At 43.0% G+C, this 26139-nt stretch overlaps 1 protein-coding gene across 2 annotated transcripts; it reads right to left on the bottom strand.

The window, feature by feature from the left end:
- Window positions 1–205: 205 nt before the first annotated feature.
- LOC118836013 lies at window positions 206–26139 on the bottom strand. 2 transcript variants are annotated; one of them, XM_036743346.1, is made up of 4 exons: window positions 25362–26139; window positions 20787–20926; window positions 19132–19208; window positions 206–484 (listed from the first exon to the last, which is right to left on the bottom strand). In XM_036743346.1, the coding sequence occupies exons 1-2, from the start codon at window positions 26095–26097 to the stop codon at window positions 20823–20825; spliced, it is 840 nt and encodes a 279-aa protein (XP_036599241.1). In that variant the 5' UTR covers window positions 26098–26139; the 3' UTR covers window positions 206–484; window positions 19132–19208; window positions 20787–20822. The 2 variants fall into 2 exon arrangements, with proteins under 2 accessions (XP_036599241.1, XP_036599242.1); XM_036743347.1 differs by lacking the exon at window positions 20787–20926 and having other exon boundaries at window positions 212–484.

Genomic DNA, 26139 nt, shown 5'->3' with positions numbered 1-26139 from the left:
AATCTCTCTTGCTTTTGTATCTGCAAGCATCTCCAGCTGGACTATAGTAATCACTTAGGAAATGCTTTTTTCATTCATCCGAGGTAGAAATCGAACCCAGCTCTTTTTGACTCCCAGTTCAGCATTTATAGGTAACAAACTAGTGTCCCATTTCCACCTTCCCCTCTACCTCCCTCTGTCCCCCAAATGCTCCCAGACCAGAAGCAAGTTTCTCTCTCTTTGGTCTTTATTATGGTATCTCCTCTTTTAATCTTGCTATTGGTTTTGAGGCATTTGTTCAAGTGGTTTCTTTCAAGCGTAAGGGATGAGTACTGCCCCCCCAGGTTGACAACCTTTTCACCTGAGAAGCCCAAGGACAGGGTCCTGGGGTCCCCAAGTGGCTGATTGAATGGTACAGGTTCTCCATATTCTTCCCTCATTTGCCTCAGGATGCCTCATAGGATATAGATGAAAAGCTTTTCCATGGTTCATGTTGTCCTGGCCTCTGCAACAAGAATTATAAAATTGAATTATAGACATGCAGATTGCAGCACAGGACCTCATCACCTCTCACCTGAATTATTGCCTCTGGTTGCTTTCCCTATTTTCAATTTCCTCTCATTCCACTCCATTCTCTACTCAGCTGCCAAAGTCTCATTTTCCTAAAGCACAGATCTCACCACGCCCCACATCCCACTCAATAAACTCTAGTGGCTCCCTATTACTTCCAGGATCAAATAGAGAAGGCTTTGTTTGGCCCTTAAAGACCTTTATACCCTTTCCCCTTCCTACCTTTCCAGTCTTCCTACACGTCACCGCTCTCTACATTCCAGCAATACTATCTTCCTTGCTATTCCTTACAGAAGGCACTCACCTTCCAACTCTCTGCCTATTCACTTGCTATCCCTCATGCCCAAAGCACTCTTCCTCTTCACTTCTGACTCTTGACTTTCTTAGCTTGCCCCGTGGCTTAGCTCAAATTCTACCATTTTCAGTAGGCATTCTAATCCTTTCTGTGTCTTTCTCCCCCATCTCCCTCCCCGCCTCAACCCCCCACCCACTTGTCTCTGAAACTACCTTTCATTTATAGTCTGGTATAGAGACAGAGGTGTCGACCACTCATTCTGTACATCCCAAGGGAGCCCAAAACAGAATAAAATATAATTGGGAAATATCTAATGAAATAAATAAAAATACAACAAAACAGATAATATTCATATGTGGGTTTCTAAGTCAATATGTAGCCCAGAGAGATCTTTATTTAGGGCTTAGGCTCCCATTTCTATTTGACTTTGATAACACTGCTCTGATCTATTATTTCCCTCTGAAGTTACCGCCCATTTACACTATCTACATCTTGTAGGTACTCGGTTGTTTGGATGTTTTCTCCCCCATTCAAATGTAAGCTTATAGAAGGCAAGAACCATGTTGTGAACTTTCTTTGTATACCCAGGTTTAGCACAGCACCTAGCACATAGTAGGTGCTTAATAAATGCTTCTGATTGGAAGGAACCTTAGAGGTCTTCTTGCGCAGGGGTCCTTAACCCTTTTTGTGCCATGGGCCCCTTTGGCAGGCTGGTAAAGCCTATGGATGCCTTATCAGAATCATGTTTTTAGATGTATAAAACAGAATACATATGATTATTAAGAAAGGAATCAATTATGCTAAAATAGGGTTACCAAAATATTTTTAAAAACAGGTTGAGAATTCCTACTCTAATTCAGCCTCATCATTTTGCAGGTAAGCAAAGGGAGGTAGAGGGAATTGATGAGGAGAAGGACCAAAGTCTGGCAGCTAGGCGGAATAGTGGTTAGAGCCTTAGGCATGGAATGAGGAAGATTCACTTTCATGAGTTCAAATCCGGGCTCAAAGACTTTCTAGCTGTGTGACCCTGGGCAAGTCACTCAATCCTTTTTGCCTCAGTTTTCTCATCTGTAAAATGAGCTGGAAAAGCAAATGGTAAACTGCTCTAGTGTCTCTGCCAAGAAAACCACAAATTGGACCAAGAAGAGTTGGACACAAAACAACAAGGACCAAGTCACAGAACAAGTTTACGCAGAGTCAAGGACTGAAACCAGGTTTCCTAACTCTAAGGCCAGTGCTCGTCCATTAGTCCATATTGGCTCAAAAACTAATGAGTGGCTTGTCCTGGGCACTGGGCATCCTCATATCTCCTCTGCTAAGAGCAGGGAAAGGACACAGCTGGGACAGGACCTTAGAACATGGAACATGGAATGTCTGAACTGGAAAGAAATTTAGATTACTGAATGTCAAAGCTGGGAGGGGGCCTCAGTGAACATCTATCTAAGCCCTTCAATTTTAGAGACAAGAAACTGAGATTTAGAAGGGGATGTGACTTGTCCAAGGTCCCTCAGAGACTTAGTAGCACAGCAAAGTCTAGGTCCTAGACTCTAGGACCAGTTTCCCAGCTTTCAGGTGGCTCTTTTCATTGTGCCCCATGAGGTTGCTGTTTCTATTGTGATATGGTCACCCATTTACCATAACCCTGGTTGGGGCTGTCCCAGCCAAAGCAGGATGACTGGTGCAAGTGGTCATGCCATATAGGATGAGGAGGGGGAAATTGACCGTAAGGGAGGAAGGAAGATTTGGTAAGAAAGGGGGACTCTGAGGCAGATGGGATGAAAATCTTGGTGGAAGAGTTTTCTTGGCTTTTTCAGGCCCCAGTGACAACTAGTGATTTCTTTAAGATTTTTCATGTGCTGCCTTCATGGAGCCTTCCAAGATTCCTCCTTCTAGATTCAAGGGTCTCTCCCTCTTGAAATCTCTCCTGCCTCTCTTTTTGGTCTCTCTATGCTCCAATTATACTGAAATCTTCATGAAGAGAGCGACTGTTCAGGGTGTGTTATTAGGATGAGTTTTTTCCATTGCTGCTGTCATCACTGTATTGGAGCAAAGGGCCTGATACATATGTAAGTTCATAAGAGCCAAAAACATGATCTTTGGTGGTATACTGTCTTTTGTTTGTTTCACCAGACTTGTGATTAAAGAGCTGCCAGGGAGGAGCTCCTGCTACCAATATGGATCTGAGATACCTTCTCTTCAACTGATAGTTTCAGGGTTGTGTGGGGGCACCGAGAAATTAAGTGACTTACTTGGGGTCACACAGACAGTTCATATCACCGGTAAGACTTGAATCCTGGCTCCAAGACCAGCTCTATATCAGCTAGGTAATTAGGTAGGTAGGTAGGTAGCTAGCCAGGTACTAGACTTGGAATCAAGAAAAATCTGAGTTCAAATCCTACCTCAGAGATATACTTGCAATCTGTCCCTAAGCAAGTCCCTCAACCTCTCTGAACTCCAGAAGTCTCAGTTTCCTTGTCTGTAAAATGGGGACAATAATATCACCTGTCTCACAGGGTTGTTGTGAGTATCAAATGAGATTTATAGAATACGTAGAACACTTTGCAAACCTTAAAACATCTTACAAATGCTAACTGCCACTACTACTACTATTACTAGTTCTACTAACTACTACTACTCTTATTACTACTACTAACTACTACTATTACTGCTACTAACTACCACTATTACTACTACTACTACTACTGCTGCTACTACCTATCACTACTACTATTACCACCGCTACTACTACTACTATACTACTGGCTCTCATAGAGGTAATGATAAAAACAAAATTAGATGACATCTCCATAGAACTTTAAAGGACACTCAAGAAGGGAAATCCTTCTGTTCTTAGCTCCCAAAATATACACTTAAGAGCCCTAAGTAAAGCATTGTTGGCACAGGGTGGGGTTGAGAGATCACCCAGAACTAGAGAATCCTCTCAAGTCCCTGAGAAGGGACTTATTTGCTGCCTTCATTTCCCAAAGTCAGCTGACACATCAGAATCTCATTTAGAATCAAGATTCAGGACCGGGAGATGTTCATTTAATCAGGCTACATCCCAGGCAACAGTAGAGTCCTAGTGCCCAAGTCCCCCCATTCCTTCTGCAGCACTGCTCTTTTATCATCTAGTTAGTCAGTTGGTAAATTTTTAAGCTCCTACTATGTGCCAAGTACAAGAAAGACAGTCTCTGCCTTCAAGGAGCTTATGGTCTAATGGAGGAAGACACCTCTGTGACTTCCCATAGCTGGAGTGCTCTCCTCTCCACTCCTCTGCTTCTTGGAATTCCTAGCTTCCTTCAGAGCTCAGTTCAAATGCAACCTCCTACATGAGAACTTTCCTGATCCCCCAAGTTGCTACTGCCTCTGTCTCCCAAAACCACCTTTTATAGCTTGGTTGCATGACCCTGGGTGCCCTCTCAAAACCTCGAGACTAAATCTCAGAGAAGATATCGACCTGCATTGATAGAGTGAGTTTCCTCAGTGGGAACTCCCAGAGCTCCATCAGTACCAATATACTAATCCTTTAAGAATGATATCACTATCCACATGTGTTGCCTCCTCCTCCCATGGGATGGAGGTAAGCTCCTCAAGGGCAAAGGCTGACGAAGTTTTGCCTTTATATCCCCAGCACAGTGTCTGGCATGTAGTTGGAGCATTATAAATACTTATTGATAGATAACTAGTCCAAGATTTCATTGGTAGTAAGTGGCCAAGCCAGGGATTAGAATTGAGGTGCTTTGATTCAAAATCTAGATTTGAAATCCAACTCTTACCATTACCTGCCACAGGGAATTCAACTGCTCCAGCCCAGGACTTACTATCAATGGAACTTTGGGCAAAATCTGATGGTCAGATATGCATGTGGAGGTCAAGTATTGCTAGGGAACAAGACATTACCGAGATGGGATTGTCCAAGGTCGATGAGACAAAAGAGCCCAAGATGGAAGGCTATGTTGGCAACGGTAGAAAAAGTAAAGCCCAAGATTTACAGCTAGGTCTGAGAGAAGGGCTAGAAAGAAGCAGAGTCCTGGTTTCAGGCTGATGGTATTGAGGACTGGGTAAGAGAGGACGAGTGGAAAGAGACAGCGTGACTACTGTAAAGATCTACCCTTAAGCACATAGGAGACTGAAGTGGTGCCAACCAGCCCAGCTCTCCAGACTTCCGAGAGCCCACCCCCAGGTAAAGGAGCATCCAGCTCCATATGGTCCTTGCCTCCACTGGCCTCTATGGAATCTCTGGGGCACAGACACTCCAACCCTTGGCAGAGAGAATGCTCCAAGATCTCTGCCCTCATTTGTGTGCTGGGAATTTGTGGGGTTGAGGACAAGACCTCCTTCATGTGGAAATGAACCCAAAGGATCTCTGGACCAGAAAATCTCTCCATCTAGAGAATCTTTATGAGATGGCATGGTGCAGTGATAAGGACAACCCCACTCCCCCGCCCCTCACGCCCACCAGCCTCTGGCATCAGAGGACCTGAGTTTGAATCTTGGCTTTGACACTTGCTGACTACATGAGCTCAGGCAAATCACTTCACCTCTGAAACATGAAGCCTTTACAAAATGAAGGCATTGGGGGAAATGAGCATTGCTCTAATTGTAATGTCCAAGCTTGTCTTTGAAGGGAGAAGAGGTGAGAAAATGTATCTCCTTCCCCCTTCTTTATAGAAGTGGTCAGTCATGGGGGTGGAGTACTGCATATCCAACCTTCAGTCAATGCATTGGTTAGTTTTGCTGCATTGTTTGGCTAACCTCCCTTTTTTATTCTTTGTTACAAGCAATGTCTGGGGAGGTGGGGGGAGGCTTATGTTAGGAAACGATGATATAAAAACTACAAATGTCAATAACATTTTTTAATTTAAAAAGAAAATGCAATATTTGGAAAAATGAATGGGTTGGCTTGGATGACCCCTGAGGTCCCATTCTAGCTCCAGATCTTTGACTCTGGTCGGTTTTTCTTTCAGATGGAAAAGTATAGAGAAAATCTCTAGACTGTGACACACTTCTCTCCATCAACAAGCATTTATTAAACAAACAATAATGATAAGTAATATTAATACCTTGCATTTATATAACACTTTAAGACTTGCAAAGCACTTTACTTTATCTCATTTGATCCTGACAACAATACCCTGAGAAGTAAACATTATCATTAACTCCATTTTACAGATGAGGAAACTGAGGCAAAGTTAAATGACTTGCCCAGGGTCACACAGCTAGTAAGTGTGTAAGGGCTAGATTTGAACTCAGATCTTCTTGAGTCAAGGTCCAAAGCTATGCCATTTTGTTCCATTGTAGCTTTGCCTATTATGTGTCAGTTATGCCAGCAGCACATCCCTCTTTCATGAGGAATTAGAAAGAACTACTGTGTGACATAGCCTCTAGGGGGACTTCTGATGCCTAAGCCCTGTTTCCTTCCCAGGATGGGCTAGCTCCCCAATATAAACCCTGCTCTGAGAAGCATGTCCAAGGCTTTCATAAATCCATTTGCCATGACACCCGGCTGCACTCGAGACAAGCTGGGCCCTGCCCTGCTTCCCTTCCTACTGTCTCACGCTGCCTGAAGCAAAGCAAGCAGGGGGAGGGAACACAAGGCAAGATTTATGCCCATAGACACAAGCAGCCTCTGGAATTGAGGGAGTCATCCATCTCACCATGGACAGGAGGAAGGGGCTCAGGCCAGAGAGGCAGCTCAGCTGGAAGTAGAGGCCAGGCCAGCAGTCGGGCACTCCAGGGAAGGGAACTGCCAAAAATGTCGCTGAGTCCCAGGCATAAGGCTCCAGAGAAGGAAGGGACCTCTGGAGGCACCATGTTCAGCGCATCCCCCTACAGCATCACTGACTAAGGATCAATCAGCCTTCACTTGGACCATTTGAGGTAGTTCCTATTGTTAAGATGTTCTTTCTTAGAGGAAACCTAAATCTACTTCCCTGAGCTTCCAGCCCTTATACCCAGTTCTGTCTTCTGGGGCCAAGCAAAGCACAGCTGATCCCACTTCCACAGGACAATCCTTCAGATATGCACACACACACATACACATACACACACGTACACATACACATAATACACACACACACACACACACACACATACATATCCCCTCATATACAAACAGTGATAACTGCAGCTAAACCTTGGGATCATTTTAACTCTCTCCTGCTGGAATTACTCTGTATTTACTTATCTGTACATGTGTTGTTTTCCAACAATAGAATGAGGAAATGGACAAACAAATTGTGGTGTATGAATGGAATGGGATAGTACTAAGCTGTAAGAAATGATGAGTAGGACAGCTATGGAGAAGCCTCGGAAGACAGATATGAACTGATGGAGAAACGAAGTCAGGAAAATAACATGCACAATGGAAAGAAAAATAAAACAAAAGAGAATGCAGTATAATTGTAATGACCAAACTTGGCCTGCAGAGAGTTCAGAAATTATACTTCTATCTGCATGTCTCTTTCTCTCTGTCTCTTTACGTCTCTGTCCCTCCATCTCTCTCTGTTTTTCTCTCTTTCTCTCTGTCTATCTCTGTGTCTCTGTCCATTTCTGTGTCTGTCCATCTCTGTGTTTATCTGTCGCTGTCTCTCTGTCTCTCTGTCTCTCTCTCTCTCTCTCTCTCTCTCTCTCTCTCTCTCTCTCTCTCTCTCCTTAAGATAAGGGACCTTGGTACAGAATATTGCATATACTGTCATATACTTTTTCCTTTCTTTATTATTCTTCCTTAACAGGCAGGACACACTGTCTGGGGAGGTAAGTTGGAGGAATATAGTAAAAACAAGTGATATAGAAAAAAAAAGAAATATTAATAATAATTTTAAATTACCATTAGACCCATCTCCCCTGATTTTAGTCTAGATGGAGAACAACTCATTGGCACCTTTCTTAAAAACTCTTTTACCTGGCTGAAGACAGTAATTAGGTTACCTCTTCACCTTCTCTTCTCTAAGGTAAATGGTTCTGAGCCCTATGCTACTACTACTAGGTATGTGACCTTGGGAAAGTCACTTACCCTCTATGAGTCTTACTTTTCCCAGTTGTTAAAAAATGGGGTTAATAATCCCATTATAACCTAATTCCAAAGGCTACTGTGAAGGCAGAAGATAACAGATATGTAGGTGTTTTATAATTATAAATCGCTGCAGAACTATCAGTGACTCTCTTATCCGCATTCAAATGAAGATGAAGTGACCCATGCTCTGGGTTCTTTTCCCTCAGCAGGGATGGAATAGCCAATAAACAAGCTTTTTCTTAGGTGCCAGTTGTGTACTGGGCACTAAGGATTTTGTTGTTCAATCATTCAGTCATGTTCGATTCTTCATAATTGTCCTTGGAGTTTTCTTGGCAAAGATACTGGAATGGCTTGTCATTTCTTTCTCCAGGATGTCCCCATTTTACTGATGAGGAAACAGAGGCAAATACCGATTAAGTGATTTGCCCAGGGTCACACAGCTAGTAAATGTCTGAGGTCATATTTGAACTCAGATCATCCTGACTCCAGGCCCAGTGCTCTATCCAGTATGGCACCCCCTAGCTATGGTCGGCACTAAGGGTATAAAGATAAAAAGAAGCAGTCATCGCCCTCAAGAAGCTTACATTCTATTAGAAGAAAGAACATAGATAATCAATACAAACAATGGTGGGGAGTGGGAAGACAAGAAAGAAGGTGGTATTTTAGGTGAGCTTTATAGAAAACTAAGAATTCTAGGTGGTGTAGTGGGTCTGGAGTCAGAAAGATTCATTCACCTGAGTTCAAACATGACCTTAGACACTTACTAGCCATGTGACCCTGGACAAGTCACTTAACCCTCTCTGCCTCAGTTTCCTTATCTATAAAACTGGAGACGGAAATGGCAAATCATTTCAGTATCTTTGCCACGAAAACTCCATAAAGAGTCAGACATGACTGAAAAATGATTGACTGTAACAACAAGAATTCTACGAGGCCAGGGAGGTGAGAAGTGTGTGCATTCCAGGCATAGGTGATGGCAATGTATAAGGGTTGCGACAGAAAATGGAATGTCATGGGTAAGGAAGAGCCAAATGGTCAGTTTGGCTATACTAGAACATGTGCAATCTTTAAAGTTTCAGCACTTTCACCAAGGCAATGTCAATGGCCAAGTTCAGCATGAGACAGCATGGTGCAATGACAAAAACTCTGGACCTGGAGAGTGAGGAGACCTGAGGTCACTTCCTCCCACTTCAAAACTTACTAACCATATGACCTTTGGTACGTCATTTCCCTTCTCTGAGCTTCAGTTTCCTCATCTATAAAATGTAGATGACAATACATATAAAAAAGCCTATGCAAAAATGCCTTATAACCCTTAAAATATTATAGAAATATGGGACAAGTCACATAACTTTCTTAAGCCTTAGTTTCCCCATCTGGAAAATGAGAAGAGAGAAACTAAATGACCCTTTAAGTCCCTTCCAGCTATAGAACTATGATTCTATGAAATCATGACAGTGAGAAAGATAAAGAAAATTATTTGGGGGCACAGGAAATTCAGCCACAAATTCAGATTATTTATGTTTTAAATGTTCAGATGATGGAAAAGCTGATGAAGAAGATGATAGAGGAATAAGCAATCAATGAGCATTTTTAGATGTGTTCATTATGCATCAGGCATTGTGCAAGGTGCCAAGTATAGAAATACACAATTGAGACTATCTCTGGCCTCAAGAACCTAGCTTACATGCCCCCAGGGGGTGGCAGGGAGGGGGATGATCAACAACACATTCATAGGGGAATAAATACAGGTCACAAATACAAAAGAGCAATTTTCTATAAGAGAAGCATTATGTCCAAAGCATGAAAGCCTAAGATGAGCTGAGATCAGTGAGATGATAAAGATAACAAAATGGATGAGAATTGTTTTTAGCTATGTTAGAACAAGAGGGAAGATCAGGGAAGGAATAGAAGCACTGCTTGGAGCAGATGGAATGATACTAATGAACAATGGTGTGAAGGCTGAACTACTCAACACCTGTGTATTTTATTTCTTTTTTTTTTTCATTCCAAAGAATGGTCATTGTACAGGGAAAGATAGAACAAAAATGTTGAGCATGGAGTAGAGATGCAAGATAAATGAAAGCACAGTCAACATTTTGCTACCTTCCATTAGTTCAAATCACCAGGTATAGATAAATTACCTCCTAGAGCACTGTCCAATATGGAGCCACTGTCAGGGATTTTTGGAAAATTGTAGGTAATAAGACAGGACTTTCAGGACTGAAGGGAAAATATTGTACCAATGTCCCCCAAAAATGGTGAGGAGTAAAAGATGGTGAAGTCTACAGACTATAGAATGATAAGATTAATTTTAATTACTGACAAGATTATGAAACATATTATTAAAAGGAAGTTATTATCACAATACTTCATCAAGAACATGTTATGTCACTTATTTTTTGGATATAGACAAGAAAATAGGTCATGATAGTAGAAGGTTCTAATAGTTCTGATTTCATTTCTTTCTAATTTCTTTCATTTCTTCTAATAGTTCTAATTTCATTTCTTTCTTCTTCCTTCATTTTCTTCTTTTTTTCTTTTTTTCTTTCTCTTTCTTTTTTTGGGGGGAGGACAAGGTAAATAGCCAAATAGTTCAAGAGAAAGCTATAGATAGCTAGCATTTACTATAGATATAGTAATTGGACATAAACATAGTATTCTTAGATTTCATCAAGAAAGCATTTGACAGGGTTTCTCATTGCTTTGCTTATAGCTAAGATGGAGAGAAATGAGCTACATGAAAGCATGTTTAATGGTCTGAAACTGGTCCAATGACTAGACCCAAGGAGCAATCACTAAAGAATGTGTCAACATTGACTTGGAGGGAAGTATCTAGTAGAATGCCCCAGATATCTGTCTTTTTACCTGAGCTGTTCCACATGTTTATCAGTGATTTGAATGCAGGTGGTTATGCTATACTCATCAAAGTTTCCAATGATGTAAAGCCTGGAGTGGTAGGTAATGTGTTGGATGACAGAATCCAGATCTCAAAGGACTTCAAACAAGCTAAAATGCTCAGTCAAATCAGATGAAACTCATTAGGGTTAACATTAAAGTTCTACATACTTCAGTTCAAAAAATCAACTTCACAAATGCAGGATGGTGGAGGCATGGCTGGACAACAATTTGAAAAAGATCTGGGGGTATTAGTGGATCCTAAGCTCAATATGAGTCAACAGTACATCATGGCAGCCAAAAATAAAACAAAACAAAACCTATTTCTCAGCTCCATTAAGAGAAGTACACAATCCAAAAAGGGGGAAATAACATTTCTCCCTTACTGTGCTCTAGTCCAGCTATGTGAAAAATACCACAGTCAATAATAAATACAATTTTTTAGGAAAACTAGAGAGTGTCTAAAATAGGGTAGTCGGAATGGTAAGAGGACTGGACAACACACCCCACAAGGAACAATTGAAGATGCTTAGTCTGGAGGACAGAACACAAGTGGGGCAGGGAAGGGTGGAAGGAGGGCTTAAGGTGGTGGGGGGATGGGGCAAGGGGAAGAGGGTTTGGGATTCTTCTGCTTAGTCTCAGAGGGCGGAACTAGGAACAATGCCCAGATGCAACAGAGGCAGATTTGGGCTTGATGTCTGGAAAAACTTGTGATTAGAGTTATAAGAAAGTGAATGAGAGCCACAAAAAGGAATAGTAATAATAGCTAACATTCATATAGCACCTACTATGTGCCAGGCACTGTGCTAAGCACTTTACAATTATTATGTCATCTGATCCTCATAATACGTGGGAGGTTGGTACTATTATTATCTCATTTTGCCGATTGAGAAAATGAGACAAATAGAGGTTAAGGGACTTAGCCAGAGTCAAACAGCTATTATGTAAGCGTCTGAGGCCAGATTTGAACTTGGGTCTTCTAGACTCCAAGCCCAGTGTTCTAACCCATTACACCACCAAATTGGGTCCCCACCCTCATTAGAGATGTATGAGCGGACTGGATGATGACTTATTAAGGATAGTGTAAAGGATTCTTATTCAAGCACAGTTTGGACCAATTAGATGGCTTCATAGGTCCCTTCTAGCGTGGAAATGCTATGTATCATGTAAGTCTTCGAATCTCTCGGGCAGGAGAAGCTGGTTACTTTCCTTGCCTAACATGCTGAGATATTGTCCCATGTGCCAGGCCTTTCTGGGCACGTGGCTGCTCTGGGAGTTAAGAGGAGAACTGGAGGTATAATGATGGATTTGGAATCAGGAATCCTGCCTTAGACACTTCCTTAGCTCATGACCCTGGGCAAGTCACTTAACCAGTCTCAGACTCAATTTCTTCAACAGTAAAATAAGGATGATAATAATAGCACCTATATCCAAGGGTTGTTGTGAAGATTAAATAAGATATCATGTATAAAGTGCTTTGCAAACCTTAAAGTATTATGTAAATGCTAGTTATCATTATTATTATGAATACAATGAATTCAGAGCATCACAGGAAGCTTTATATGAACAGATGCAAAGTGAAATAAGCAGAACTAGGAAAATGGTAGAAACATTGTATACGATGATTACAATGATGTAAATGAAAAGGATAAAAGCAAAACAATAAATGCTGAATGTCTTGGAATTATAATGACCAAGCTTGGCTCCAAAGAAGATACAGAAAAAGGTACTTTTCCCTCTTCTTTTCATAGGTAAACTATGGGTGTAGACCATTACATTTATGGTAGATTTTTTCATGTGTTGCTTATAGTTTTGCTGAATTGTTTCCATTTATTTATTCTTTATTACAAAGGATGACTCTCTGGGATGGGAAGGGAGGACACATTGGGAAATGTAAAGCGATGCAAAAACAAACCATAGCAATAAAAACTTGAAAAAGAATGAAAAGAGTGCTAGATTTGGAAAACCTAGACTCAGATCCCACTGCTGCCTCTTACCACCTATGTGACCTTAGACAAGTTAGTCACTTAACCTCTCTGGGCATCAGTCTCTCCTCCTGGCTCTCCTTCTAGGCCCCATGTCTAAAGGGGATAAAGGTAGAAGCAGTAGGGTGACCCACCAAGCACCAAGGGGCAGGAAGGTACAAAACTAAAATGCAGAAGAACAAAACTAGATTTTTGTCTTTCCCTGGAATTGTGAATCATATCAACAATGTGGTTCCAGGGAAGAGGGAATTAACTTCCAGTGACCCCAGGCCTCAACCCCAAGATAGTGCTATAAACTTCAAGCAACTTTAGAATTCCTCGAGGAAGGTCAGGCTTTCCATAAGACTGGGTTGCTTAACTACTTAGCAAGACCAAGTTCTTTTCCTATTAGGTGGAAAGGGAAGTTCTATATTTCAGAGTGGCACTATCAGTTATGACAGATTGTAGAAGTTATTGTCCCCTAAAAACGGCTCTTCCTACTTCCTACCAGAGGGGTGGGTTGCTTGACTCCTTAGTAACAATCCTCAACCCCAGGGTGGAACTTAAGCAACTATGTAGGTTTCTGTGCAAAGTTGAGGGGCGGGGAAGGGATGGAGAACAGAATGGGGAGATACATACTGGAGGAGAAAATGTTTTTTAATATCTTTGGGCTCAGGTACACATTTCTTCTTTATTTTGTTGTTGTTCAGTCATTTCAGTTGTGTCCAACTCCTCGTGACCCCATGTGGGGGTTATCTTGGCAAAGATACTAGTGTAGTTTGACATTTCTATCTCCAGCTCATTTTACAGATGAGGAACTGAAGCAAACAGGGTTAAATGACTTACCTAGGGTCATAAAGCTATTAAGTGCCTGAGGCCAGGTTTGAAATCAGGAAGATGAATCTTCCTGACTCCAGGCCTGGCACTCTATTCACTGTACCATCCTTCTTTATTTATTGTGTATAAAAAGTTTGTTCTATGTTTCATGCTTTGTTAGCTTTGTGCTTGCAAGGGAACTAATGATACACAGATAAAGGCAAAAGTGAGCAAATTCAGATGTTTCCAATGAAACTCCTAGGTGGGGAATCAAGGCGTAAAAATAGTAATGGCTATTACTTATTGAAAATTCTCCAAAATTGAACTTAGGCCTATGTAAAATCTAAAGAAAATAGTTCTCCAGTTTTGAGCCATGGTTAACCCCCTGGGAATATTTAGTCTGGAAGAAAGAAGATTATCTTCCCCCAATGAACTGTAAGCTCCTTGAGGGCAAGGACTGTCTTTATTTGTTGTATCCCTAGTACTAACAGGAAGTGCTTAATTAATTTGACATTTGGTTTGGGGACAACACAAATTATTCCTCCAAATGTCTGAAAGCATAGTATAAATGGACAAGAGATTAGACTCTGTCTGCTTGGTCCCAGGGAACAGAATTAAGACCAGTAGGGAAAGATGCTGAAGGGCAGATTCCCCTTGATGTAAAGAAAACCTTAACAAGACATGAGAGCTCCACAAGTGAAACATATTGATGATTCATGAGGTAGTAAACTCCCCGTCCCTAGGAGATGATCAGAAAGAGGACTATTTGTTGGGGACACCAAAGAGAATTCCTCTCCCTTTGGAGGGAGACTAGGTGATCTGTCCCCTAACCATAGGCCCCGATGAATAAAATGGTGACTTTGAATGAGAATAACCCTCCTTATTTGATAGTGTGAGAAGGGGTAATGGGAGAGAAAATGAAGCAGAGAACACGTTCGTCAGAGAAAGGACCGAGAAGCCGAACCCTATCTGAGTCTAGAGTACGTACTCTCTTCAGCCACAAAATGTTAGAGCCAAAGAAAGCTAACAAGGAAAATAGACTGCCAGAGCAAGAAGGGACCTGAAAAAGAAAACATTTCATCTTTCCCCCTCAGTTTACAAAAGAGGAAACTGAGACTCTGATGAGAGAGTGACTTGGCCAAGGTCACATGAGTCAAGACTAGAACTCAGGTCTCCCGGCTCCCAATTTGTGGCTCATGTTCCTTTTCCCCATTGGGCCAGGTCACTAGCATTCTGAGCCAAGGTATGCCATGCTGCCCATACGTAGGAGAGGGGAGCACAGAATTATTTCATTTCTGTTTCAAGAACAATAGAAAAGGAAGAGAAGACAGAGACATTTTTTTCTTCACTGAAATACATGGCAAGAGCCCTTTGGGGAATAGCTTTCTGTTGGGAACAGTCTTTACAGAAATGCTGATCTTCAAAGTCAAGTACAAATGCAAAGACGCTCTGGGAGTGAGTGATCTGTGCAAATCCGAGAGCCTTTACACAGGCTACACCCAGGCTGGAGGAGTCGGGGCAGGGCACCTTGGAGCCCCTGCCTGACTCACAGTTCCCCACACAGCCTGCCTCTAATTCACTTTGCCAGACACCTTTCCCACCAGGAGCAGGCTGACAAGACAAAATAGACGGCTGCCTGTGCCCCTTGGCCTTGACCTTCCCTGATGGATCAAATGACAGATCAGCACAAAAGGGAGGCTGGGGAGGAGAGGGCATATGGAGGGGAGACAGGCACCCACACAAAGGAATAGATACAGGGGCAGACGCAGGCAGACTGACAGAGACACAGGCACAGACCAAAGAAAAACAGAAACAGACTGATGAGGAGAACAAACATAAAAGGACACACAGAAAGACAAACACTAGGATATAGAGAGACATAGAGGTACAGAAGGGTAGAGAGAGAGAAAGAGAAATGGAGATAGAGACACAGAAAAGAAAGAGACAATGAGGAGTGGAGAAGGAACAATATTAAGCTTAATCTTTGACAAAGAGGAATTATTTTAAACAGGGTCCCAAAAGTCTTAGTGCAGCTTTAAACTTGCTGAAAGCTTTGGTAGCTTAAAGGTGCACTAGGACTTTTGGGACACCCTGTATTGTGTATTGATTTATCTTCTATGTGTGTATTATAATCTTCCCAGTAAAATGTGAGCTCCTTGAGGGCAGCATCTGTCTTGTTCTCATCTCTGTACTCTCAGTATCCAGAGCACAGACCATGGCACAGAGTAGCTTAGTAACTACCTATTGAATTGAAATAAATGAATTGTAGCCTTGGAGTCCTTGGGAACACCAGCAGCCAGCTTCCTATGAATCCTAGGAGAATTAGTCCCAGAACCGGAGCTATGGCAAGCAAAAGAAAGGAGATTCCAGGCTGCAGTTGGCACCCAGAGAGCGGATGCCTGAGACCTCTTTTAAAAGGGATTAATTGGGGAACTATCTAGCAGAAACAAAAGCACCCATGGGTGACAGCACAATAAAATAGTAGGAATAATTCTGGACTGAGAACCTGGAAGTCTGTGTCTTCAAATCTGAGCTCTGAACCTCTCTGAGCACTTGAACCTCTCTGAGTATCGGGCTCCTAATCTTTCAAGTGGGAATTATAACACTTGTACTATTATTTACTCCTCACAGGGTCATTATGAAGAAAGTAGTTTGTAGAGTACTTAACCAAACAGGGGACGGAAGCGGTCAAACATAAAATAGACATTAATTTTACTTAGATCAAATAGAAGTTTTATGCAAACAAAATCAATGCAAGCAAGATAAAAAAGGAAGCTCCTAATTGGGGAAAATCTTTGCAAGAAATACCCTGATAAGGGTCTGATACCCAAGAAATATAGGGAGCTAACACAAATGTATAAAACTAAGGACCATTTCCCAGTATGTAAACAATCAAAAGATATGAACAAACAGTTCTCAAAAGAATTATAAACCAGTACAGTAACCATTTGAAATATTGTTCCAAGTTTCTAATAACAAGAAAAATGAAAATCAAAACAACTCTAAAGTTTTACCTCATATCCAACAAATTGGCAAAGATGGGAATAGTCAAAGTTGGACAATGGAAATACAGGCATATCAATATGGCATTGTGGGAGTTGCAAATGGGTCCAACCATTCTGGAAATCAATTTAGAATTATGATTTAAAAGTGACTAAAATGCCCATATGCTTTGATCCAGAGATTCTATTGGGCTTATACACCACAGGGGTCAAAGACAGATATAAATGTTCAAAATGCTAGAAATGTTTATAGCAGCACCATTTTTTTTAAGTAGCAGAGAACTCAGGAACAAAGTAGATGCCCTTCGGCTGGGGAGTAGCTAAACTAATTGTGGTAACATAATGGAATATAATTGTGCAAAACAAATGACAAATATCAAGAATACAGAGAATCATGAGAAGACTTACCTGCTCTGATGCAAAGTAAAGCAAGTAGACCCAGGGAAACAACATTTTAAAATGACTACATTGTAAATTGAAACAATAACAGCAATATATAAACACTGCCTGAGAATGAAAAAGTGAAAACTGCAACTAAGTATCAGAACTGAGATTTGAAGACTTAGGCCTCCAGGCCTAGGTCTCCCTTACAGGAATGGCTGTTGTTATAAGGCTGCAGGCTCTCTGTTTGGGACAGGTAGGTGGTACAGTGGATACAGCACAAGCCCTGGAGTCAAGAGGACCTGAATTGAAATCTGACATCAGATACTAGCTGTGTGACCCTGGGCAAGTCACCTAACCCCAATAACCTCAAAAAAAGAGGTGAGGTTCATGATTAGAACTGAAAAGAATTTAGAATTAGAATGCCTGGGTCTGAAACCTGGATCTCCTACTTGTTACAGCAGCAGTATCATCTAAGGTTAGTTCTTTCCCTGTTCTGAATCCCAGTTTTCCCCATCGAATGACTTTAAAACATGGGATCATGGGTTTTGAGCTGGAAAGGATCGTGGAGGTCATCTAGTTAATCAGTCAGTAAGTATTGATTAAACACCTATGTGTCAGGCATTATGCTAGGTCAAGGCTGTCCAATCTTAGGTTTTTATTGAAACAATGGACGACCTATTTTGATTTGCCATGTTAGTGAGAGCTCTGCCACAGCTCGGCTTAGTTTACTAAAGCATTTATGTAAATTTCTATGCTTCTAGGCAGGCCGTGCTGGGGGCAGCCGCATTTTGGACAGGCAATGGGACTGCAAAGAGGAAAGTGACATAGTCTTTTCCCCAAAGGTGCTTGTATTCTATCAGGGAACTAGATGATGAGGAGGTTGTCATCCAAATAAGCAACACAGGTAGCAAATGAAAGAGCTGGTCATCTCACGCAGTTTCCCTGCACTTTCTCTTCCCAGTCCTGTTCCTGATGTTTTGAATCCCAAAACCATGGTTCTTCTGCTCCTAGACTCAGCCTAAAATTTCCCAGTGCCCAGGACCTCCTCATCCTAATCTCACCCACCCTCCTCAGCCTACCGCTAATACCACCCCTGCAGCAGGCTCACCCTCAAACAGCCCACTCATCTTCTCCCATTGGTGAGTTCTTCCTGGAACTTCCATTGGAACCAGCTTGCCTTCATTCTCTTTCCTAGCCCTGCCCTTGATTTTCTAGACTTCAAAACTATACCTTCACCTCTCCCTTTTTAGCTCCCTTTTGTATGTTGTCTTCCCCTATTAGAATATAAGCTCCTCAAAGGCAGAGACTGTCTTTCTTTTTGCTTGTATTTGTATTCCTAGCACTTAGCACAGTACCTGTCATATAGTAAGAGTTTTAATAAGTGCTTATTTCTTTCCTTATTTATTTCTCTGAGTCCATACCCACCAATAAGTCAGAGAATTTTAAAGCTGGGGAGCATTTTACAAGTGAGGAAGCTAAAGGGGGGGAAGGGGATTTATTTGATGCAATTCGTTGTTGTTTGTCCTTCATTCTCTAAGAGAACCATGACATCAGGAAGGTGATGCCACAACATGCAAGTGAATTGGATTTAAGTGAGGGAGGTCTGTGCAAAGTCACCAGCCTCACTTTCTCCTCCGGAACCATCTGGGTCCAGTGGCCAGATATAGATCAGGAGAACTGGAGATGTCCCAGGATGCAGTAGGGGAACTTTGCATTTTCAAGCTAAGTAAGTCCTTTAATAGGTCTCAGTTTGACTGAGGCAACACCCCCATTCAGTGACTAAGGCTTAATAAGAATTGAGGCAAAGAATGGATTGTTTGCCTAGTACACAGCTAGTGAATTCGTAGGATTCTTAATTTAGAGCCAGAAGGGTCCTTCAAGGTCCTCTAGTCCAACCCTGACCCCCACACACACCCCAAGTTGCCAGATGCAGGATGTTGAAAGCCACGCCTCCTGACTCTGGATTCAGGTATCTTTTCCATTATATTACTGTGGGAGGTTTGAGGTTTGAGATGTGGTTTTCAGACTCTGCTTCCTAGGGAGCCCATCACATGCCTGGAGACCTCATGAAGGCTGGTACTTGCCTGTTAATTTCTCTTTAAGCTTTTGTTGGCAAAGTGGAAGTTAAAAATCCCAAGCTCATTTGAATAACAGAACCCTGGGAAAAACACCCTCTAACCATGGAAAATGAATATTCAACATTCCCACCTTAGCTTCATCTTGGTAGCCTGTTTCTCCACTGCATATTAAATGGTGCCATCACATGAAACGGGTGAGTGGTAGTTCTGCAAAAGAGAACGCTGCCATTACTGAGCTGCCAAGACTCTAAATAGAGAAGAGAAATCAAGCCCAAAGAGATGATCCGAGCAAGGCAGACTTCAGCCAGCAAGGAGGGAAGGGACAGGAAGACTGAGAGAGCTCAGACTGGGGTGGCACATTGTCCCCGAGGTAGGCCCCAGAGACCACGGTACCACACAAGCATCCCTGGGTCTCTTCCCAGGACACAGCAGCCTAAAGCTGAGCCAACAGCATATCCTGGTGGCCAGCTTATAGAAAGCCCTGGGTGCCATGATGGTGGAGGGAGGAGACTCAATGGCTTGTCATTGTAGCTCTGCCCCTACTGCTGTGTGATTTGGGACAAATCACCTCTCTGGGCTTGTTTCATCAGGAGATCTTAATTTTTTTCAGCATCATAGACCCCTTGGGCAATCTGGTGAAACCTATGCATCCCTAATCAGGATAATATATTCAAATGCATAAAATACTTAAGATTACAAAGGAAACCAATTATATTGAAATATTGTTCACAGACCCCAAGTTAAAAAACTTGGACAAATGATCTCTAAGCCACCTTCCAGATCTAAATCCATGAAGCCTTGGGTTGTATGACCTTGGACAAGTCACTTCCCTTCTCTGAGACTCAGTTACCCTTTCTGTAATATGGAGGTGATCTAATTAATATTTCCATAGCACTTTAAGGTTTTCAAAGTGCTGTTTGAAATATCACAACAACCCTGTGAGGAAGGAGTAATTATCCCCATTTTATTGATAAGGACACTGAGATTGAAAGAATTCAAATGACTTGCTCAGGTTACACTGCTAGTAAGTATCTGAGGCAAGACTGGAACTCAAATCTTCCTATCCCCAACTTCAGCACTATACTACCTGACTGCCTCTGCCACAGCCATGGAGATCAAATGAGCCAACGAACAATGTTTATAAGGCACGGTATAACGCAGCACAGTAGAGAGCATTCTGGAACTGGAATCAAGAAGACACGAGTTCAAATCTGGTCTCAGATGGTTACTATTTACATTGATCCTGGGTAAGTCATTTAACTTCTGTCTGCCTCAGTTTATCTATAAAATGCGGAGATTAATAACACCTATCCCCGCCCCACCCCAGGGTTATTGAGAGATAGAACTTCTAAGGCCCGTCACCAATTTTGGAATTTTATAACTGCTAGTTGTTATTATTACGGCACTAGATGGTGCAGTGGAGCCTGAAGTCAGCAAGCCCTGAGTTCAAATGTGAGCCTCAGACACATACTAGCTGTGTGCCGTTTGCCTCAGTTTCCTCATCTGTGAAATGACCTGGAGAAGGAAATGGCCAACCACTCCAGTATCTCTGCCTAGAAGACCCCAAAAGGCATCACAAAGAGTTAGAGATGACTGAAACGACTCAATGATAACAAGTTGGTGTTATCGTTAACATCAAGGGATTATTAGGTGGAGTGCTGCAGGAATCTAAGCGACTTATTAATAAACGGTGTCACAGTTTACAAAGCTGCTCTTTCAGGGAGAGGGTACAGGTATTAGTGCAACCATCTGAGAGTTCAGGAAACAGAGGAGGCTCAGACTTGCCTAGGGTCACACAGCTATTCAGTTCTAGAGTTGGGATCAGAATGCAGAGGCTGCTGGAGACAAGTCGTTGTCATTGTCATTGTCAACATCTTCATCGTCATCATCATCATTCCTGGCACAGGGTCTTTCCCGTGGCTGGCCTGCAATGAACACGTCAAAATCTGAAGGAGCTTTAGAGAGCCATTGAATCTAACCCCTATATTTTACATTTGGGGAAACTGAGGTCCAGAAAAGGAAAGTAACTTAAAGAATGAATTAATGTCATGGGAACCACAGCCTGGGTTTCCGCCTAACTCCCAACTCAGTGCTCTTTCTTCCTCACTATACTATCTCTTCATTTGTCAAATGAGCAAAGGAATGAGGGAATTTCCAAGAAATGCTGATCCAACTCCCTCATTTCACAGATGAGGAAACTAAGGCACAGAGAGGGAATGTGGTTTGCCAAGAAGGAGTGTGGGCTAAGTTCCCAGCTCTAAAACTGTTTCTGAGAGATTCCCTCCCCATTTGTTCAACGTTGATTTCGTTTGTCCATTCGTTTGTTTGAAGGGGGTGGCTCCCAACTCACCTTATTGACCATACTGGGCACGCAGTCCAGAAAAGTCTCCCAGATCATTTTCAGAGAAACTGTTACCTAGCCTTAAATGCTTCCCCTGTCTTGTGTCTGTGGAGTTCATTTGTTTCCTCTTGGATTCCGCCCAAAGACCTTGTGGGATCTTGGGTTTACCATTCAATGCATTAGTTATTTTTTCCCAGCTTCATGTCATCAGCACATTTCACACAGGTATGCCATCTACTGTAGTCTATGTTTTGATCCAAGCACCTGAGAAGAAGGTTAAGCAGCAGGCGGCAGCTGAGCTCAGTCCACTGGGATATTCCCCCTGGAAACTTCATTCCAAGTTGGCATCGCACCACTAATGAGTATTTTTGGGTACCTGGACATTCAAACAGTTCTAACTCTGCCCAACTGTGTAGTCACCTAGTCTATAGCTCTGCCTTGACCACAAGAATAGCACATGAAACTATCAAATTCATCGATTTAAAAATGTTATCAGGGATGTACCATCCACGCCGGATGTCTGTCATATGACAGCATATTCTTCCTCCATGAACAAATATATCTGCCTTTCGGAGGAGAATCCCTCCACAGATGTACAGTCTTTGGAACTCTCCTATTTCCTCCTCCAATTTGGTACAGCAGGGAAAGTCATCATGGTAGAGACAAAAAAACACTGATTTTGTTTGGATCCAAGAGATTCCGGCTCAGTTCTCACCTCTCATAGTGCTATCTGTGTAGCCACAGGCAAGTTACTTTACTGCTCTGTGCCTCAGTTTCCTGACCTGTAAAAATGGATATAATAACCCTTGTATCACCTCCCTCACAAGGTTGTTGATTTAGAGGTGGAAGGGACCTTAGAAGACCTCATCCCACTCCCTTCATTTTATACATAAGGAAACTGAAGTCCATAGACTTTAAGAGATCTACCCAAGATCTCACAGTTCCCAGCTGTCAGAATATGGATTGGAACTCAGGTCCCCAGGTTCCAAATGTAGCAGTTTTTCTACTGCAGCATGTTTTCCTCTCTTTTGAAGAAAATGCTTTGTTGTTGCTAAAGTATAATCGAAATCAGAGCTAGCTGTTGTTATTGGTAGCAAGCCTCCAGGCTCATCAGCCCCTTTGCATGTGTCCCTGCCACCCAAGCCTGACCCTTCCACAAGGTCTCCTCTTGCTGCTCCGATGGCCACAAGATACCAAGTGTGAGCCTCTCTGGCAGACTTTCGGAAGTATATGTCAGGAATCATTTATTTGGAAGTCTATCCCGCAGCCCTCCTGGAGTCACATCACCCACAGATACAAGACAGCTTTGCCCACACTAGGCAACTTTTAAAAAATGAAATTAGACATGTTTTGGAGGCCAAACCTTCTGCTGTTAACTCCTTTGATCAGTAGTGAGTCTTTTAGAATTCTAACCAGAGGAAGTGCCCTCCAACCCCACCCTCTTCCCCCCTCCACACACACACACACCGGTCTATCTCCTCTAAACTGTCAACCTCAATTATGTCTCTCTTGGGACCTGGTCTGGGCCTTTGTTGGAGGAATAAAAAGTGCTCCCCTTTCTTACTTTGTGGATGAAACTGTGAGACTCTTGGCTTCCTACTTTTAACACAACTTTTGCAGTCAAGAGATGGGGGAAGGAAAGAACATGAGTGAAAAAGCATATCAGTTGCTAATGTTGGGTTCAAATGGATATAATCCTGCCAAAAGCCACCTAACATCCCAGAGGCAGGTAGACACTGCAGAGATCAGGGGACAGGGCTGGCAGAAGCTGAAATTGGAGACTTTGTGCGTGTGTGGGGGGCAGAGGGGAGAGATGGAGAGAGAGTTAGTAATAACATGTGCAATGAAAAGAGCATGGGATTTGGAGTTAAAAGACCTCAATTCAAACCCTACTTCTGCCACTGACTCCTTATCACTCCCTTCTCCTATATGCTCCACCCTAAATGTCTTCCCCTCTCTGGGTCTGTTATTTCATAGAGGGGTAGACTAGAAGACCTCTTTAAGGTCCCAACCAGCTAATGATCCCTCCTCCCTCCTTCCATGTGTGCCCTGCTTTCTGGGTTACAGAATCACTTTGAATTGCTTTTCAAGGTCATTGTCTTTTTTGAGCCCCACACCATCCCCCCTTCCTCCATTCAGGAAGCAGGCCAACTACCATCACCCATTCCCATTTAAATATAAGGAAACTGAGGCTCAGAGAGATGAAGAATATTGTAATAGCATCATGATGATGGTGGTCGTGATGGTGATAATAATAAGAAGGTTATGCTTGGTGTCACAGTGGATAGAGTACTGAGCCCCTGGAGTCAAGAGGATTCACGTTCCTGAGTTCAAATCTGGCCTCAGACACTTACTAGCTATGTCACTTAACCCTGTTTGTCTCAGTTTCCTCCTCTGTAAAATGAGCTGCAGAAGGAAATGGCAAACCACTCTAGTATCTTTGCCAAGAAAACTCCAAATGGAGTCATGAAGAACTGGACGTGGCTGAAATGTCTAAAAAGATGATGATGGTGATAACAGCAACCACGTATATTTCTAAAATGCCCAAGTCTTCTGACTCCACAAACTGCATTGCCTCAATCATCATCATCATCATCATTATCATCATCATCATCATTATTATTATCAGAATCATGTGACAGATGAAGATATTAGGGCTCGAAGAGCTGAAGGGATTTGAACCCAGAATCTCCAAAGTCCCTTCAGACCCTGAACATCTGTAATTCTCTGTGGAAGAACTCCTTCTCTTTCCTAGTTGCTCCCTCTACTTCTAGACACGGGGCAGAAAGCTGCTTAGAGAGGGCTTTAAGAACTCAGTGGCTTAGTCTGGGGTCCACCGAGCCCCCAGATCATGTGACTGGTGAGGCTCTCTACCTCTGAACCCCTCCAGCCCCCAACCAAGATCCCCTCAGAAATGCAGGCTCCCTCCCATAACAAACCTCCACTGTCCTGTGGACAACAAACCAGAGCCATGATCATCTCTCTCCCCTGCAGTAGTCACCAGCAAACAAGCAGCTGAGCCCAGAAGGAAATAGGGGCCTTCCCAGATTCAAGGTTGGCAGGCCCAGCCCCTGGAGGCTGGGGTTGGGAGGGCTGGATTCTTCGACAGAACGGATCCCACACAAGCTCCCTGGTGCTATCTCAAAGGATTTAGAGGACAGTGCAGCTCTTCAAATAACCCTCTATTACAGCAAGGGAGCAGGGAGAGTGGGAGAGAGGATCAGAGTCAAGTTCAACAGCCAGCCTCAGTTTCCCACGCTGAGCCTTGAAGCCACGTTGGCACCATTTCTTCTAGAGGGGTAAGTAAAACTACTCCTCTGCAATATGTACAGACATAGCCATGGTCACAGCTGGTTGGGGGTGTGGGTGTACCTTTCATAATCTCCCCAGAATGCTCCCCAGGTATTTTAGTCTCTTCTGTGGCTGTATCAGTGTAAGAGGACTTCAAATCACTACATTATTGTCCTGTGATCTCTGATGCAGAGGTGCCCACAACATTCCAAGGATATGGAAGAAGCAGCTGTCATTGACCTTAGGACACTGACCCATCCACAAGAGCCAAATACCCAAACCTTGGACAGATCAGCAGTGCCACCCAGCCCACAAGAACCCCTGGGGAATACTCGTAACAGGCAAAATATGCCCACAGACACAAAGAGAAAGATATCCAGGAATGCTAGACACCATGGCCTTGCTAGCTAATTATGACAAAGTACTACTTATCTCCTTCCTAATCTTCTTTTTCTGAGCACTAGGAGGCACCGATCTTCATCTGTGATGTGAGGAGAGCAAAATATTAACAATGAAAACCTTTGCTTCTTCTGGCTTTATAGGCACTGGATGGCCCTAGGTTGGGAAAGATACCTGCCTCAAGGCTGTTGCCTTCCCACCCTAGTCTCAGCTGTCCCACTTCCACAAGCTGGGCTAATGCTTATCTGTCACTAGATTATCTTTAGAGTTACTTTCAAACTCTCATGATCCTGTGATGCTACAAACTTATATATAAATCAACAACTTACAATGGGCTGAACCAACCAGTTTCAGCAAGCTGAAGGATTCACTCACAAGATTGTTCATCAGCTCCTGGAAATTGGGGGGAATTGCTGTATTGCTAGGCACCGTGATGCTTGCCCGGTGGACTGGCAATGTGATGTCTGCTGTGTGGACGGGCACTGTAACATCTGCCGTGACAATGGGGGCTGTCACATCCGCCATGTGGACAGGCACTGTGAGGTCTGCAGTGTGGACAGGACCTGTGAAGCTGGAGTGTACAGGTACCATAGGGTCTGCCATTTGGATAGGCACTGTGAAGTCTGCTGTGCGGATGGGGCCTGAGAAATTGGATGTGTGGACAGGCATTGGGGTATTTGGTATTTGTAGGGACTCTGTGATGTCTGCAAAGTGCACAGAGCCCACGCAATTGGCCGTGTGGATGGGTACAGTGATGTCTGCCATGTGGACAGGCACTGTGATATCTGCTGTGTGGATGGGCACAGTGACATCTGCCCCAAGGATGGGCGCCATAGTGTCGGCAATGTGGACAGGAACCCTGAGATGTGTTGTATGGATAGGACCTACATGCTTCTCTATGTGGATAGGCATTGTAAAGTCTGCAGAGCGGATGGTCACTGGGTTCTGGGCTGCTATGTAGGTAGAGCCCCTAAGGTTGGCTACAGTGTGAATAGGCCCTGTGTTTGCCTTGTCTCTGGATGCTGTGAGGTTGGCCACAATGATACTTGCCATGGAGGTAGACATTGTGACATCTGCCTTATAACTGGACGCTTTGGAGTCTGCCTT

Source organism: Trichosurus vulpecula, chromosome 2, assembly GCF_011100635.1.
Source record: "Trichosurus vulpecula isolate mTriVul1 chromosome 2, mTriVul1.pri, whole genome shotgun sequence".
Classification (NCBI taxonomy): Eukaryota; Metazoa; Chordata; class Mammalia; order Diprotodontia; family Phalangeridae; genus Trichosurus; species Trichosurus vulpecula.
The sequence above is the reverse complement of the archived record's forward strand: the minus strand, read 5'-3'. Positions and strand labels throughout refer to the sequence as shown.

What these genes read in the sequence shown, in the direction of transcription:
- LOC118836013 (XM_036743346.1), bottom strand. Translation starts at nt 26,097, where the DNA reads ATGTCTACCTCCATGGCAAGTATCATTGTGGCCAACCTCACAGCATCC. An exon ending in ACTGGTTGGTTCAGCCCATT is followed by an intron (nt 20,927 to 25,361) that starts GTAAGTTGTTGA and finishes TGTTCATTGCAG; the next exon opens with GCCAGCCACGGGAAAGACCC.